Source organism: Mustela putorius, unplaced genomic scaffold (genome assembly GCF_011764305.1).
Source record: "Mustela putorius furo isolate JIRA1106 unplaced genomic scaffold, ASM1176430v1.1 tig00000407_pilon_pilon_pilon, whole genome shotgun sequence".
In the NCBI taxonomy this organism is placed as follows: Eukaryota; Metazoa; Chordata; class Mammalia; order Carnivora; family Mustelidae; genus Mustela; species Mustela putorius.
Window position 1 is genome coordinate 10,319,121 of NW_025421373.1, and position 15,334 is coordinate 10,334,454.

At 35.7% G+C, this 15,334-nt stretch overlaps 1 protein-coding gene and 1 pseudogene across 5 annotated transcripts in view; one reads left to right on the forward strand and one right to left on the reverse strand.

The window, feature by feature from the left end:
* Positions 1-15,334, forward strand: part of NIPBL (NIPBL cohesin loading factor) — a 205,714-nt gene that overhangs the window by 183,510 nt on the left and 6,870 nt on the right. For 4 of the 5 annotated variants that reach the window (XM_004738003.2, XM_013051832.2, XM_045079476.1 and 1 more), the window contains 9 exons: positions 3,264-3,404; positions 3,525-3,618; positions 4,222-4,376; positions 4,898-4,988; positions 6,443-6,616; positions 7,012-7,202; positions 9,939-10,046; positions 10,459-10,659; positions 14,447-14,593. In XM_004738003.2, the coding sequence (XP_004738060.1) occupies positions 3,264-3,404; positions 3,525-3,618; positions 4,222-4,376; positions 4,898-4,988; positions 6,443-6,616; positions 7,012-7,202; positions 9,939-10,046; positions 10,459-10,659; positions 14,447-14,593 (1,302 nt within the window). The remainder of the gene's footprint in view (positions 1-3,263; positions 3,405-3,524; positions 3,619-4,221; positions 4,377-4,897; positions 4,989-6,442; positions 6,617-7,011; positions 7,203-9,938; positions 10,047-10,458; positions 10,660-14,446; positions 14,594-15,334) is intronic. The other variant, XM_045079473.1, reaches the window with a different exon arrangement.
* Positions 775-847, reverse strand: LOC123391980 (annotated as a pseudogene).

Below are 15,334 nucleotides of genomic sequence, written 5' to 3' on the forward strand. Positions count from 1 at the left end.
TTCGGGGCGCCTGGGTGGCTCAGTGGGTTAAGCCGCTGCCTTCGGCTTAGGTCATGATCTCAGGGTCCTGGGATCGAGTCCCACATCGGGCTCTCTGCTCGGCAGGGAGCCTGCTTCCTTCTCTCTCTCTCTGCCTGCCTCTCAGTGTACTTGTAATTTCTCTCTGTCAAATAAATAAATAAAATCTTTAAAAAAAAAAAAAAATAAATAAATAAATAAATAAAATTAACAAGTTCTAGATGAAAAACCTGAGAAATTTTAACTACGGAAAGTACCAGAAGATAAATATATAAAAACAACATATAATATTTCTGAGATCCTCATTCTATCTTTAGGGCTTGTATTAGATCCAGAAATAAATTGATTAATACATAATCTATGGCCAGTAGTAATAGCTAATATTTATTGAGCACAGTGCCAAGTACTATGAAAAATTTTACATGCATTATCTCATTTACCTTTTGAAGTAGGTATCATTATTATCTCAGTTTTACAAATAAGAAACTAAAGCCTTGAGAATATAAATAGCTTGCCCAGTGTATCACAGCTGAGACACTGTGAGGACTTTGGGACTTTGCCCAGTCCCAAAGCTAGAATTCAACCCCATGTCTGTCTGCTTCTAAGAACTGGTCTATAATGTAACTTGCATGAATAGGCCATGCTTGAACCAATATTTTTGTAGCAAGATTACTTTGAAAACATTTTATACAGTTTTTATGTGTCTGTTTGTGTGTGTATATATACATATGTGCGTATTTATGTATTTTTTTATCATGTCAGATGGGTAATGTGCCAAGGTTATAACAGGGTGTAAGGGAGGCACATGTCCCATAAGAGTGTGAACACCTGGGGCGCCTGGGTGGCTCAGTGGGTTAAAGCCTCTGCCTTCAGCTCAGGTCATGATCCCAGGGTCTTGGGATCGAGCCCCACGTCCGGCTTTCTGCTCGGCCGGGAGCCTGCTTCCCCCTCCCTCTCTGTCTGCCTCTCTGCCTACTTATGATCTCTGTCTGTCAAATGAATTAAAAAAAAAAAAAAAAGAGTGTGAACACCCTCTCAACATGCTTATGAACTAGAAAAGGATCTATAAATATATTTTTTATTGAATCCTGTGGGTATGCTAAAAGGAAGGATGAATGTTGGAAAGTTTTATACACATACACGCAGAGTTTTATATAAATGAGGCCATCTATATATTAGACACATTTAAAATTTTTTGTTTTCTTTATCCTGCCTCCCTCCATCTTTATTCTTCATCTCGGGATGAACAACCTGGAGTTTCCTTACATACTGTATCCATACTTCTGTAATTGTGCACATATACACACATATATAACTGGTTGACCAGTTTTTTTTTAAATCAAGTTATATGCATATCATATTAATATATATGTATTATATATGTACACAGTATCCATCTTATAAGTGTTCTGTGATTTATTTAACCATTTTCCATTTTGGCAGGTTTTTACATTGTTTCCTATTGATAGGCACTACAAACAGTTTCTTAATAAACATCCCTACTCATATACCTTTAAATTGGGGTGCTTTTTTTTCTTTGGGATGGATCTTAGGAAATGGACTTGTTAGATTAAGGGAATATTCTTTTGGGTTTGGGTTTTTTAATAGATTTTTCCAAATTGCTGATGGACATGTTTTATAGCTCTATGGAAACCAGTATATGACAATCTATGTCATTTTTACACTCTTTGCCAGTAGGGTATAAAGGAATAGTTCATTCTTGCTTCATTTTACCTTCCCTGATGTCCAAGAAGGTTGAATGTCTTTCTTATGATATTAACCAGTTGCACTTGATTCTCTGTGATTTGACTATATCATTTGACCATTTTACCTTTGAATTGTGGAACTTTTTTAAAGAAGCATCTTATGTTATAGTCATTTAAAGTATTTTTCTTAGTATTACATTCTTCTGCTCTTTTCCTTCACGATTTCTGCCTTTAAATTTTTCTTCTAGATTTAAGTTAATTATTTTACTTGACTTTCTAGGTGAGAAGTGTTAAGAGTAGTTTCAAAAATTTTAACTATGATTCTCAGGTGAATTTATCTTAACAAAAATTCTTCATCCCCAGTCTACTTTACTCCATGCACCTATTATTTAAAGCAGGTGGGAGTGGGAGAGGGCTGGAAATGACAGGATTTCTATGTTACTTAGACTATTCATCTTACTTATGTTTTATTTAATCCTCTGGGTGTGCTGAAAGGATGGATGAATGTAAGATGGGGATTTTTTTTAAGTGAGAGGTAATAAGCTCAGTGTCCAAAACAAGTGTTAGTAACCTGTTGCTAACACTAAAGAGTGATAACCTGACTAGATAAAAACATGTTGAATGCCTTGCTTCACAAAAATAGCTAGTAACTTTGGTTGCCTTAGGGCAGAGGAACTGGGTGACTGGAGGATACTGGATAGAAAGAAACTTTTTTTGTTTTTTGAAAGAGACTTGATTATAAATTCTACACTAACCTTTTGGGTGTTGTTTTTAATATTCTACCTATTTTTTTAAAACTGCTTCATTTTTAATCAAAGTTCTAAACTTTTTAAAAATTAAAAACCTAATATTTCAAATTTTAAAATAAGGAGGTCTTATAATTAGCTTTGGGATTCTCTATTTGCATCTGTCAAAAAAAGCAGTAACACAAGGCTTCTCAACCTCAGCACGATTGACAGGGCCAGATTATTCTTTGTTGTATAGAACTATTCTGAGCATTGTAGGATGCTTGACAGTATTCCTGGCCTCTATCCACTGGACAGTAGCATCCCCCCAACTCCCCTAATGTGACAACCAAGAATTTCTCCATATATTGCTAAATATCCTGTAGGAACAGACTTACCCTTCCAGTTGAGAACTACTAGATTAACATACACAGTTTGAAAAATACTAACCTTAAAACAGTATCAATCTTAGTAAAGTACTTTATTAGTAAAGTACTTTACTTAGTAAAGTAAAGGGTATTTAAATACCCTTGTTCAGAATTGGCTTATGTTGCATTTTAGGGGGGAAAAAATAACTGTAGCATTGTGACTAAGTGATCCAAAAGTTACATGATAAATTGGTGGCAGAGCTAAAATCCAGGTTCCTGACACTGTCTGATGTTCTTCCTTCCATATCTTAAAAAAGCTCTTTTCTAATTTTTTTTTTCAACTGAAACTTTACATAGGTAATACCTCAACCCCTTAAATACATAAGGGTATATATAGTTTCTTGTTAGATTTTAATATTCATAAAGCACTGATTTTATCATTGTAGACACAAAATGATTTCATGGTTATCTGCAATGTTGCAAAAATCCTGGAACTGGTTGTACCACTGATGGAGCATCCAAGTGAAACTTTCCTTGCCACTATTGAAGAAGATCTAATGAAGCTTATCATCAAATATGGCATGACTGTAAGCATTCAGTTTACCATCTCTGCATTGATTAGTATAACATTCATAAATGCTAACTAAATCATGTTTTTACCTTTGTCTTCAGCTTTTATCTAAACTAACATTTTCTGTATCTTTTAGGTGGTGCAACATTGTGTGAGCTGTCTTGGGGCAGTTGTAAATAAAGTGACTCAAAATTTTAAATTCGTATGGGCGTGTTTCAATAGATACTACGGTAAGTTCAGTGCCTGGGCTTTAAAATTATCCTTCTACATCCTGTACTAGCTCCTCCTTAAAAACACATCTGATAGGGGCGCCTGGGTGGCTCAGTCATTGAGTGTCTGCCTTCACTTCAGATCCTGCTGCTAAGTAAGAAGCCTGCTTCTCCCTCTCCCACTCCCCCTGCTTGTGTTCCCTCTTTCCCAGTCTTTCTTTGTCAAATAAATAAATAAAATATTAAACACACACACACACACACACCTCTGATAAAGACAGCATTAAGGGAATTTTAAGAGGTGTGATTGTCGTCTATTGCATTCTCAGAAGCAATATTTTCTAGTATCTTATATTTCCTTAAGAATTCAGTATAATTACTTCAGGAATTTACCTCACATTAAATGTTGGTAGGTTTTTTTGCCTTCTATGTAAAATAAAATTTAAATATCTTTTTTTTTTCTTATATTCGTTCAGCTGTAAGTTATGCCCTCATAATTCTAGATGTGTGTGATACTTAGAAACATTAGTAAAATTTAATTGTAACAACCTAGCAGTAATTATTTAAAGATAATAATTCAAGGATAAAAGGTTTCTTGTAAATAAATATTACTTATCTTAATAGGTGCCATTTCAAAATTAAAAAGTCAGCACCAGGAAGACCCAAATAACACCTCACTTCTAACAAACAAACCAGCACTTCTCAGATCCCTTTTCACTGTTGGAGCTCTATGTCGGCATTTTGATTTTGATCTAGAGGATTTTAAAGGCAACAGTAAGGTAAAGATTCTAATATTAATTACTTAGTATGCTATAAAAAATAGGACTCTGTGAACTGAAAATTACTAATGACCCAGGATAAAAGCAGCATTAGAGTAGTCTGGGTTAATGAGAATTCTGAAGCAGTGCAACCCAAAACATGGTTCTCAGACTAGCCTCTGATCTACACACTGTTTGTTACTGGTTCATAACAAGAAGTTATACAAGCTCTATCAGCTCTGTAACAGAAGACATGCTGGGTAAGCAGCTGACTTTATTTACTTATTTATTTTTAATTTTCTCAGTGATGGAACAGTCTGTTAATTTGTGTTCTTACACAAACTTGTTTGTCACAGACTTTTATTTTTAATTTCACTGTTCTAAAATCTATGGATTTATAAAGATTTATGGATGATTTATTCCTTAGTAAAGTTTACATGTGGAAATTCTCACTGTTTGCTTTTAGGTTTTTTCCTTTATGATTGAAAGCTGATTGAAGTTACTCTTCTTCATTTCCTTGAATGTGTTTTTTCCCCCCTTAGGTTAATATAAAGGATAAAGTACTTGAACTATTAATGTATTTTACAAAACATTCAGATGAAGAAGTACAAACAAAAGCCATCATTGGTCTAGGTAAGTTAAATCTAAATTTCTTTATAGTTTTGGTTGTTTGAGAGGTTGGACAAATTTTACAATAATGTGAATCTAAACTGTTTTTTTATTTAAATATGTTTCTATTCACAGTAGGATTTGTTGTATAGAATATAGGACTAGGGGTTAAGACACCTGGGTTCCATTCTTGGCTCAGCCAGTGACTTTCTGGATGACCTTGAGCAAGTCATGTAACCTCTCTGTTCATCACAAAAACTTTATTTGGTAGCATTAACAAGTTTTAGAATTTAATATGCATGAGCAATTGTTTATATTAGTCTTTTGAACAAGAGTGATTAATAAATTTTTGGTTACCTAAACCTCACTAAATACTTAACTGATTTCTTTAAATAAAGTTAAACTTAATATTCCTTCTTCATCCCCTTCAGAAAATTACATATAGCAAATTTACTAAAAATTCAGGTATCACTTACTTTAGGGAGTTAAATTAGTACAGTGTTACCTTCAAGCCAAATGTGCACCTTTTAATATTCAGTCTGGACGTAAGTTATATGAAGTGACAGAACTTAAAAGTGTTAATTCAAAGAACAAATAGTGCAAATTTTAACTTGAAAAAGTAGCGCTTTGTAGAAAATAATGGCTTTAGACCAGTTAATAAATGACATCTTGCTTGGGCCATAATTATACTGTGTGACCTTGGATTAGTTATCTGATCACTCTATGCTTTGAGTTTATTTTTTTGGCATCAGTAATACTTACCGTCATTAAGGATCTTCATTTTATCTTACATAAATAAGCGTTTTGTATAAATAAGCATGAATAATATTATTTTGCTGCTTATTAACTTATGATTATAGGATTCAGCATTGTGGCTTCATTATAATGCCATAAAAAATAAAAGGAAAATATTGTTAGCTCTAGTTTATTCTAGAATTATTCTGTTTCATCAAATGGATAAATATATATTAATTTTTAATAATGCCAATGTAGTACTTTCAGCTAGGGCTCCAAAAAATGTTTGCAGACTTTACCTCTTAAATCCTGAAAACATCCCTTTGAGGTAGGTGGGTGGTAAATATTATTGTCCCCATTTTACAGATGGAGAATTGAGGCACAGAGAGATTATGTGACTCACCCAAGGTCACACTACAAGTCAGTGGTGGACCAGGAATAGAACCCAAGACACCTGACTCCTAATCCACTCCCCTAGCCAATAGGCCCTGCTCCCTCCTCAAGGTTTCCTCTTGTGTGAAATTCTCCTTTGAAATGCAATTTCTTGTTTTTAATTCATGGGGAAAGAAGTACCTGCTCTAATACTTCTCTGGGTAAGGCCATTAGCATATATATTTTTCCAGTCATTTTAAGTTTTAATTTTTGAAATAAGGAACTCTTTATATAATTTATCAATATTTTCATTAAGTATTATATTTAATTTTAATATGACTATATCAAGATACTTTTTTCTCTCTCATTAGGATTTGCCTTTATTCAGCATCCAAGTCTAATGTTCGAGCAAGAGGTGAAAAATCTATATAATAACATTTTATCTGATAAGAACTCTTCAGTAAATTTAAAAATACAAGTGTTAAAAAATCTCCAAACCTACTTACAAGAAGAGGATACAAGGATGCAACAAGCAGATAGAGACTGTAAGTAAAAATTTATTTTTAAATTTCACAGTTTGGCAACAGTTAGAATACTCTCTGTTTTGTAATTCAGACATCTGAATTTCCTTACCTAGTAAATGAAGACATTCTGTTAAAGAAGAATCTTAAGACCATAGCTAGCCTTTAGGGTATTTATAAACTCCCTAAAATAGTTTTTGAAATTTAGTGTATGTACAAACATTAACATTTTGCAGGAGGATAGAGATTATAGTTCTCCTCAGGTTCTCAAAGGTGTCTCTGGCAGAGATATACACATAAAAATATTAATAGCCACTGAGCCAGAGCACTAGCTATAGTTTTTGTGCTTTTGGTTGTGGCCTAACTTGGTGTATTTCATGAAGGTAATATACATGTCCTTAATATGTTTACTTTTGTAGGGAAGAAAGTTGCAAAACAAGAAGATCTAAAAGAAATGGGTGACGTGTCCTCAGGGATGAGTAGTTCCATCATGCAGCTTTACCTCAAACAGGTGCTGGAAGCATTTTTTCACACTCAGTCAAGTGTACGCCACTTTGCTCTGAATGTCATTGCATTGACCCTAAACCAAGGTCTCATTCATCCAGTTCAGGTAAGTATGTTTTAAAGTGGAGCACTTACTAAAAGAGCCAAATTTGTTACCATTTGATGACATTGTGATTAAAGAAAAGATAGTAGTTCTTTTTTTTAATCTTACTTGTTAAGTTTCTTTGTCCTAAGTGCTTAAGAATCCATCTCCTATGTTGTCGTTACTATAAAATACCCTTCTATTCATGATTTTGTCTCTTCAGCAGATTTCCAGTTTATATTGGCAGAATATGAACTTGGAATCAGTTTTCTAAGTAGGGATGATTTGTTTTAATCCGTATTGACTCATCCCTAAGAACCAATAGCCTGTAATGTCAGGAGAGTTAACTGGGGGTAAGATTATTCTCTAACTGTTAAGCAGGGGGGGTTTAGTCCATAGAGAAGTAAATTATATTACCTAAGTTCAGGTCCTTCATCTGTACATTGGAGGTAGTATCAACTACTAATACCTCAAAGCATTGAAGTGAGGACTAACTGACATAATAAAGACATGTCAGCGTCAATAAGGATTGTTACCTAATGCTGCAGTAGTGTGTACACCGTCCATCTGACATGTTCAGGACAGTACCATAAGCTACAGAAGGGAATTTATTAAATAACCAAAAGCCTGTATCCTTTAAAATTTTTATTTTGGCTGTTTGTTATAGAACTTTTCCTAAAATATGCTATATGTGAATATGTTATATTCTTCCTATGTCCTGAAATAAAACACCCTAATGAGTATTTAGCCAGTTCATGATCCAGGGTCATCATCATCAAGATCACATAAGAAAATGTAATGTGTTGAGACTCTTGAATTTTTGAGATACTTAGGAATCTTTGCTGGTATTCTGAATGGCCTTAGTTGGTTGTGTTTTTTATTATTATATTTGCTTTTTAAAACTTGTTTAAAATTTCACACTTAAACAAAAATATTACAAAAGGGCGCCTGGGTGGCTCAGTGGGTTAAGCCACTGCCTTCGGCTCAGGTCATGATCTCGGGGTCCTGGGATTGAGTCCCGCATCGGGCTCTCTGCTCAGCAGGGAGCCTGTTTCCTCTCTCTCTCTCTCTCTGCCTGCCTCTCCATCTACTTGTGATTTCTCTCTGTCAAATAAATAAATAAATAATCTTAAAAAAATATATATTACAAGAGCGCACAGCGAAACTCCCTTATATTCTCTTCACTTGTATTCATTCAGTATTAACATTTTGCTATATTTCCTTTATCTCTCTCTTGATACACACGCTTCTTTCTGAATCATTTGATAGTAATATTGTGATATCACTGTAACTGTTTACCTCTGAACACTTCAGCATATATATATTTTCTAAGAACAGAGACATTCTCTTACAAAATCATAATTCATGGGCGCCTTGGTGGCTCAGTGGGTTAAAGCCTCTGCCTTTGGCTCAGGTCATGATCTCGGGGTCTTGGGATCGAGCCCTGCATTGGGCTCTCTGCTCAGCAGGGAGCCTGCTTTTCTCTCTCTCTCTCTCTCTGCCTCTGCCTGCTTGTGATCTCTGTCTGTCAAATAAATAAATAAACTCTTTAAAAAAAAAATCATAATGGAGTCATCAGATTCCGGAGATTTAACATTGATGCAATCTTATCTAATAATAGTCCCATTTTCAGATTTTGCCAGTAAAAGCTTTTATTTTTGTGTGTGTGTATTTGAGTGAGAGAGAGAGAGAATGCAAGCCAGGGCAGGAGCAGAGGGGGAGGGAGAAGAAGAAGGAAAGAATCTGAAGCAGACTCATCACTGAGCATGGAGCTCATGCAGGGCTCAGTCTCAATGACCCTAAGATCATGACCCAAGCTGAAACCCAAAGTTGGATGCCTAACTGATTGAGCCACCCAGGTGCCCCAAGTCAGTAATATTTTTTATGGACCTACTCCCCCTGATTCAGGATTTAATCCATGATCATCCTTTTCAGTTAATGCTGTGCTTTTGTTTATTTTTAAGCTGTTTATTGTTTTCAGGTCTCACCACTGGTTCAGATTCTTTGACTTTAGAAATCCAGTGGATTTGCTATTAACAAAACAGTAGCTATCAGACTGACTGATCATTAAAGCCCTATATAAAATCAGTACTGTGGAAGAATTTATATTTTCCCAGTTTTGAAATTTGGAAGACAAGTTACTTTGTGTCCTATGTTATCTTTACATACCGAATTCAGTCAAGCTTGAAAAAGTATTAGATTATATATTTGTATTATATGTCATAATCTTAAGTGGATAATCTTAGTGTAGGAGCTCTATGTTTAAAGAAACTGCTTAACACTGAAATTGTTTCAGTTTCGCCACATCAGTGTTTTTGCTGGTGCTTCGTTGCTTTTTTTTTCCCCCTTTAAGGGAAGATGAATTTTTTTTTTTAAAGAATTTATTTATTTGACAGATCACAAGTAAGAGAGGCAGGTGGGTGGGGGCGGGAGGGTGGGGATGAAGCAGGCTCCCTGCTGAGCAGAGAGCCCTATGCTGGGCTTGACCCCAGGATCCTGGATCATGACCTGAGTGAAGGCAGAGGCTTTAACCCACTGAGCCACCCAGGTGCCCCAAGATGAATCATTTTTAAAAGAACACTAAGATATGACATTTATAGGAAGGCCTGTAAAGCTAAATATATATATCCCAGTATACAGCAAGTTTTATATATGTCATGACCATACAGAGCTTTTACTACTGTGATGTCTTACAAATCCTTTCATTCACTTATTTGTTGATTGATTTGCACTGCAAGAATACCTTTATTTTTATTTTAGTGTGTGCCATATTTAATTGCTATGGGAACAGACCCGGAACCAGCTATGAGGAACAAGGCTGATCAGCAACTTGTGGAAATAGACAAAAAATATGCTGGATTCATTCATGTATGTGTTTTTAAATTGTATCCCCTAAACTTAAATGTCTTTCTTTGGTATACCATTACCTTGATAAATGTCCTGTCCATATTCATATTAGAATAAAACCTTTTGCATAGTATTTACTTCCAAACACGAAACTAAGTTTCTCACCCAAGGTGTTTAAGACTAACTCTTAAGATTGAGCTAGAGGTGACTGGACTAAAAATAAGGATGCATGGGTTCTGGTCCCTACTGTGTGAAGTTGACAGTAATGGCTCTTCTGGTTCTTGATATTTTTTTCTTACATAAAACAAGGGGGTTGCAACAGTAATCTCTGATACTCCTTTTGCCGCTTGAGTTCATGATTTTATTATTTTAAATAAGCCAAACATTTGATTCTTAATTTCCATGTCAAAAATGAGGCTTTTATTGATTTCAGATGAAAGCAGTGGCTGGTATGAAGATGTCTTACCAGGTACAACAGGCAATCAACACATGCCTAAAAGATCCTGTAAGGGGTTTCAGACAAGATGAGTCCTCTAGTGCTTTGTGTTCACACCTCTACTCCATGATCCGTGGAAACCGCCAGCACAGACGGGCCTTTCTGATTTCTTTACTCAACCTCTTTGATGACACAGCTGTAAGCATAAAAACTTACTATTTTACGAAAATAAATGTTCTGTAAATTTTATGCCTAAAGTAGTCACCATTTTGAAAATATTACCATTTTAGTAAATAATAATGACTGTATTAAGTATGTGTTTCTCTACGTCTCCTGTAGTAAGTATAAGGTATATAGTCAAATTGGGAGGGAAAATTTTGCATGAGTACAAATACAGTGAGGGATAAAATATAATTGTGTCTCCATACTGAATGTCTTATAAACTTCGATAACATTTCCTTTAAGCATAACTTTCAATCACTAAACTGTCACTTGGGAGCGGGGGATAGGTTATTTCACTAAATAAGGTGAAATTGCACTTATTTCTGTCACGCCCAAATATTGTTAGAATAACTGTTGTAGGTTTTTGGCTGCTGAGATCCTAATTTGTTCAACTTGACTTCCTTAATGAAGAGCCCACTTTTGTGTAATTACAGTTTTGATCCTTTGGGTTATTGTACAAGTTGCAAGAACAACCTGTTCTTTAAGCTTATCTCTTAATTTATTCATTCATTTTGCATAAATATTTATTCAGCACCTGCCATGTGTGGTAGTCATCATGCTAAGAGATGAAGATAAAATAGTAGATGGAACAGATGTAGTATCTGCCCACATAGAGCTTACCAGTTAGCCTATGTGTGTGTAAAGTTTTGAAAAGAACAAAAGAAGGGTTGTGGGGGTTTTTTGTGTTTTACTCACTTAAAGGTTGACTTTGTTATTATCCCCAAACTAGAATTTTTAAAAATAAAACAAAATTTAAATTGCCAGGATGTAGATACATACTAGACCTCTTCTTTTTAAGTGCTACGTGAAATTTTTTTGTACGTGATCTAGCAAATAAATATTGCAAGCATCTATTTCAGAAATACTTGAAATATAATTTAATCATCATTGTCACCACCACCACCATCATATCATCATCAGTATTAAGTTTGCATTGTGTAGAGGGCATCATCATGCTAGGAGTCGAAATGGTGTGATATAGTAGTCTTCCCTCACTGATCTTACCTCCCTCCAATTGTGATGATAGAACTCAATATAAAGGAAGTAAAAACGTTAAGGTTGACATACTCTACGTGCCAGGTGGTTTGTACTGTTGATTCTGCTCTAGTCCTTGTCTCATCTCCTGAGCTTCATTCCTGTGTGGTTTCATTGTCCTGCTCTCTGTCATTAGCTCAGTATTCTGTCACCCCGGCATGCACAGTGCTTAGCTGATAATTCAGCTGTCATAATGCAGTGCTGTGTCCTGACTAGTCCCAACAAAGGATGTCAGAGGAGGAACAAATCACTGAAGGCCTGGGAGGTTAAATGAGATAGATCCACTGCTTAAGCCAGGGGTAAAAAGATAATAAAGGTTCAAAGATAAGAATGTGTAGAAGATAACAAATAGATGATTATTTGACTGGAGCAGAAAGGTCATAATGAGGCATGGTTTATGGAGGATCTGGTAGACAGTGAAAAACCAAAAACAGCATTAAATAAAATAAAGAGGAGAGATGCCAAAGAGCATCTCAGGAATATGGATTTTTTTTTTTTTTAGCGTTGTGTTCACACTGGAGGCAACAAGGGATTGATCTATTATATGACAGTAGGGAAGGAAAGAAGTTTTGTGAAGAAGTAATAAATCAAGTAAGGCTGTGTGAGAATCGTCAAAGGAGAACTGGAATATTTTTGTCCTGAGCACCTGAGAAAATAATAGGATTGTTGAAAAGGAGTTGAGAAGGACATAGAGGATTAGTCAAAGAGGTAGGAAGAGAAAACTAAGGAAGAAGAAAATTTCAGGAAGGAAGGGGTGGACAGTAATGTCCGGTACTACTCAGAAGTCAAGGAGAATAAGATATTTAAAAAAAAGAAATGGGGCGAGATTAGGTAGCAGCCATCAAAGAGTGAGGGACACAAGCTTGATTGTGACTGAAGAGTGGTGAGGAAGACATGGCAGGAGCAGCTCTAGAGTATTCTTTTAAGAAATTTGATTTTTTTTTTTAAAGATTTATTTATTTATTTGACAGAGCGAGATCACAAGTAGGCAGAGAGGCAGACAGAGAGAGAAGGGGAAGCAGGTTCCCTGCCGAGCAGAGAGCAGGATGCAGGGCTCGATCCCAGGACCCTGGGATCATGACCTGAGGTGGAGGCAAAGGCTTTAACCCACTGAGCCACCCAGGCGCATCAGAAATTTAAATTTTTAAAGGAACGAGCAATATAGGACTTTTTTTATGACCAAAGTTGAAGAATTTCAGAGTTTTAGAAAGGTTTATTCAGAATAGTCCTAAACATTTTCAGTTTTAGGAGAAAAAAATACATATATAAATTGGTGTTAAAACTAATAGACAAGGGACGCCTGGGTGGCTCAGTTGGTTAAGCAGCTGCCTTCGGCTCAGGTCATGATCCCAGCGTCCTGGGATCGAGTCCCACATCGGGCTCCTTGCTCGGCAGGGAGCCTGCTTCTCCCTCTGCCTCTGCCTGCCATTCTGTCTGCCTGTGCTCGCTCTCTTTCCCTCTCTCTGACAAATAAATAAAAAAAAATCTTTAAAAAAAAAAAAACAAAAAAACTAATAGACAAGGTGGAGTCCTATGTCTGCATTTCCCCAACTTTTAACACATAGGAATTGATACATATTTAAAAAACAAAAAATAGACTTAGCAAGTCTATTGCATTTGTCCTTTGGGATTTTGTTGTTGCTGATGCCACAGCTGGGTTTGGGTTGTTTGCATGGCAGGATGGTGAGATGGCAGGAGAGGGGAGTGTGTGTGTTTTTTTTTTTTTTAAAGATTTTATTTATTTGTTAGAGAGAGAGAGACAGAGCACAAGCACAGGCAGACAGAGTGGCAGGCTAGAGACAGAGGGAGAAGCAGGCTCCCTGCCGAGCAAGGAGCCCGATGTGGGACTTGATCCCAGGACGCTGGGATCATGACCTGAGCCGAAGGCAGCCGCTTAACCAACTGAGCCACCCAGGCATCCCGGGGAGTGTGTTTTGACTGCTGTATTTTCTCTTTCCTTTTTTTTTTTTTTTTTTTTTTCCTAAGCTGTGTTTTAAAGGAATTTAAATTTTAATGTGCGTTTCTGTTTATATTCATTCTATATGATTATGAAATGCTGAAAGTCTCTATTACTTCTTTTTAAAGCAAATAACTAGTAGTAACCATAACTTTTGCCTTAAATTTTGCCTCCCTCAGAGTTTTTATCATGTGAGACTATGATATGGCCCTGTCAGAATGACTGATACTGGATATGTAGGAAATGGACAAATGTTTTTAAATACATGAACTTTGATTTTTTTTTTTTTAACCCACATGTTAGTACTATGATTACCACTTATTTTTGAGGGCAGAATAGTAACTGTGTGTAACTGATCTCCATATGGGTTAAACTCCTAGAAGCACAATGACAAATCATTATGAATTCATATGTATACTTTCTGATGTGGTATGGATTTATCATAAAAATCCCATATACTTTATAAGAATACTGCAGGGAGTTCCACTTGGGTGCACAGAAAAATTTCACCTCTTCCCTTCTTGAGGTCCATGGTATAAGTCATTATGAAATCTCTTTAAATGGGTGTAAGATTATTTTATAAAATCCAGTTATGTGCCCCTCCTCCCCTGTTCTTGCCCCTCCCCCGCTCTCTCCCTCCCTCCCTTACCCTTCTCTTTCTGAAACACTGACTGAGGTGAAAGTGCCCTCTGATACTTTTTCTAAAAAGGCTTTTTGGATGGATTTCTAGATTATCCACTAAACATGTGTACCTTTTTTTAAAATTTACAGAAAACAGAAGTGAATATGCTCTTGTATATAGCAGACAATCTAGCCTGTTTTCCATACCAGACACAGGAAGAGCCGTTGTTTATAATGCATCATATAGACATTACACTCTCAGTTTCTGGTAGTAACCTACTGCAGTCATTCAAGGAGGTAAGTTACACACATTACTATTCTTAATGCATCTGTCAAAGTGCAGGCATGCTCTTTTCACTGTTTTGTTTCCATTGTTCTTTTTTTTTTTTTTTTCCACAGGTAAAGTCTTTCTAATGAATTTATTAAAATTGGGGCAGTGCTTGAATTGGGGAGAAGAAGTGGGTGGCCATTTCATTTCTATTAAGAAAGACCTAAAACCATTCCATTCCAGATTATTTAAGTGGAAATATATACACACACATACACACACACACACACACACACACACACACATATATATATATATATATATATTTATAGTGTATAAATATATAAATATATATTGTTCTTTTGATAAGCCATCCCACTTCTTTTTTTCTCTTACTTTAAGCACTGATCTTAAGTGTTTGGTGTCCATTCATATATTCATTTAAATCCCATTTTAAAGCATCTTGCTATTCTAGAAGTCTGGTAATGCTGTAGATCACAATAGTATACTTGAAGAGATATAAATAGGTACCTTACTTATAAGGAAAAACGAAATGTATAATACTGTTGATCTCCTATCCCTGAACACTAGTATCCTAACGGAACTGGCGTATTTTGTGCCCCAAATCTTCACCCAGTTTTCTCTGTATGTCTTCTCTTACCGTTTGTAGGAGGAAATGTAATTGGTTTCACTGTAACAGCACCCAGTATAGCACTTGAACACCTAGTAGGCACTCAGTTAATTATTTAAAAATTAATTGGAATATTTTC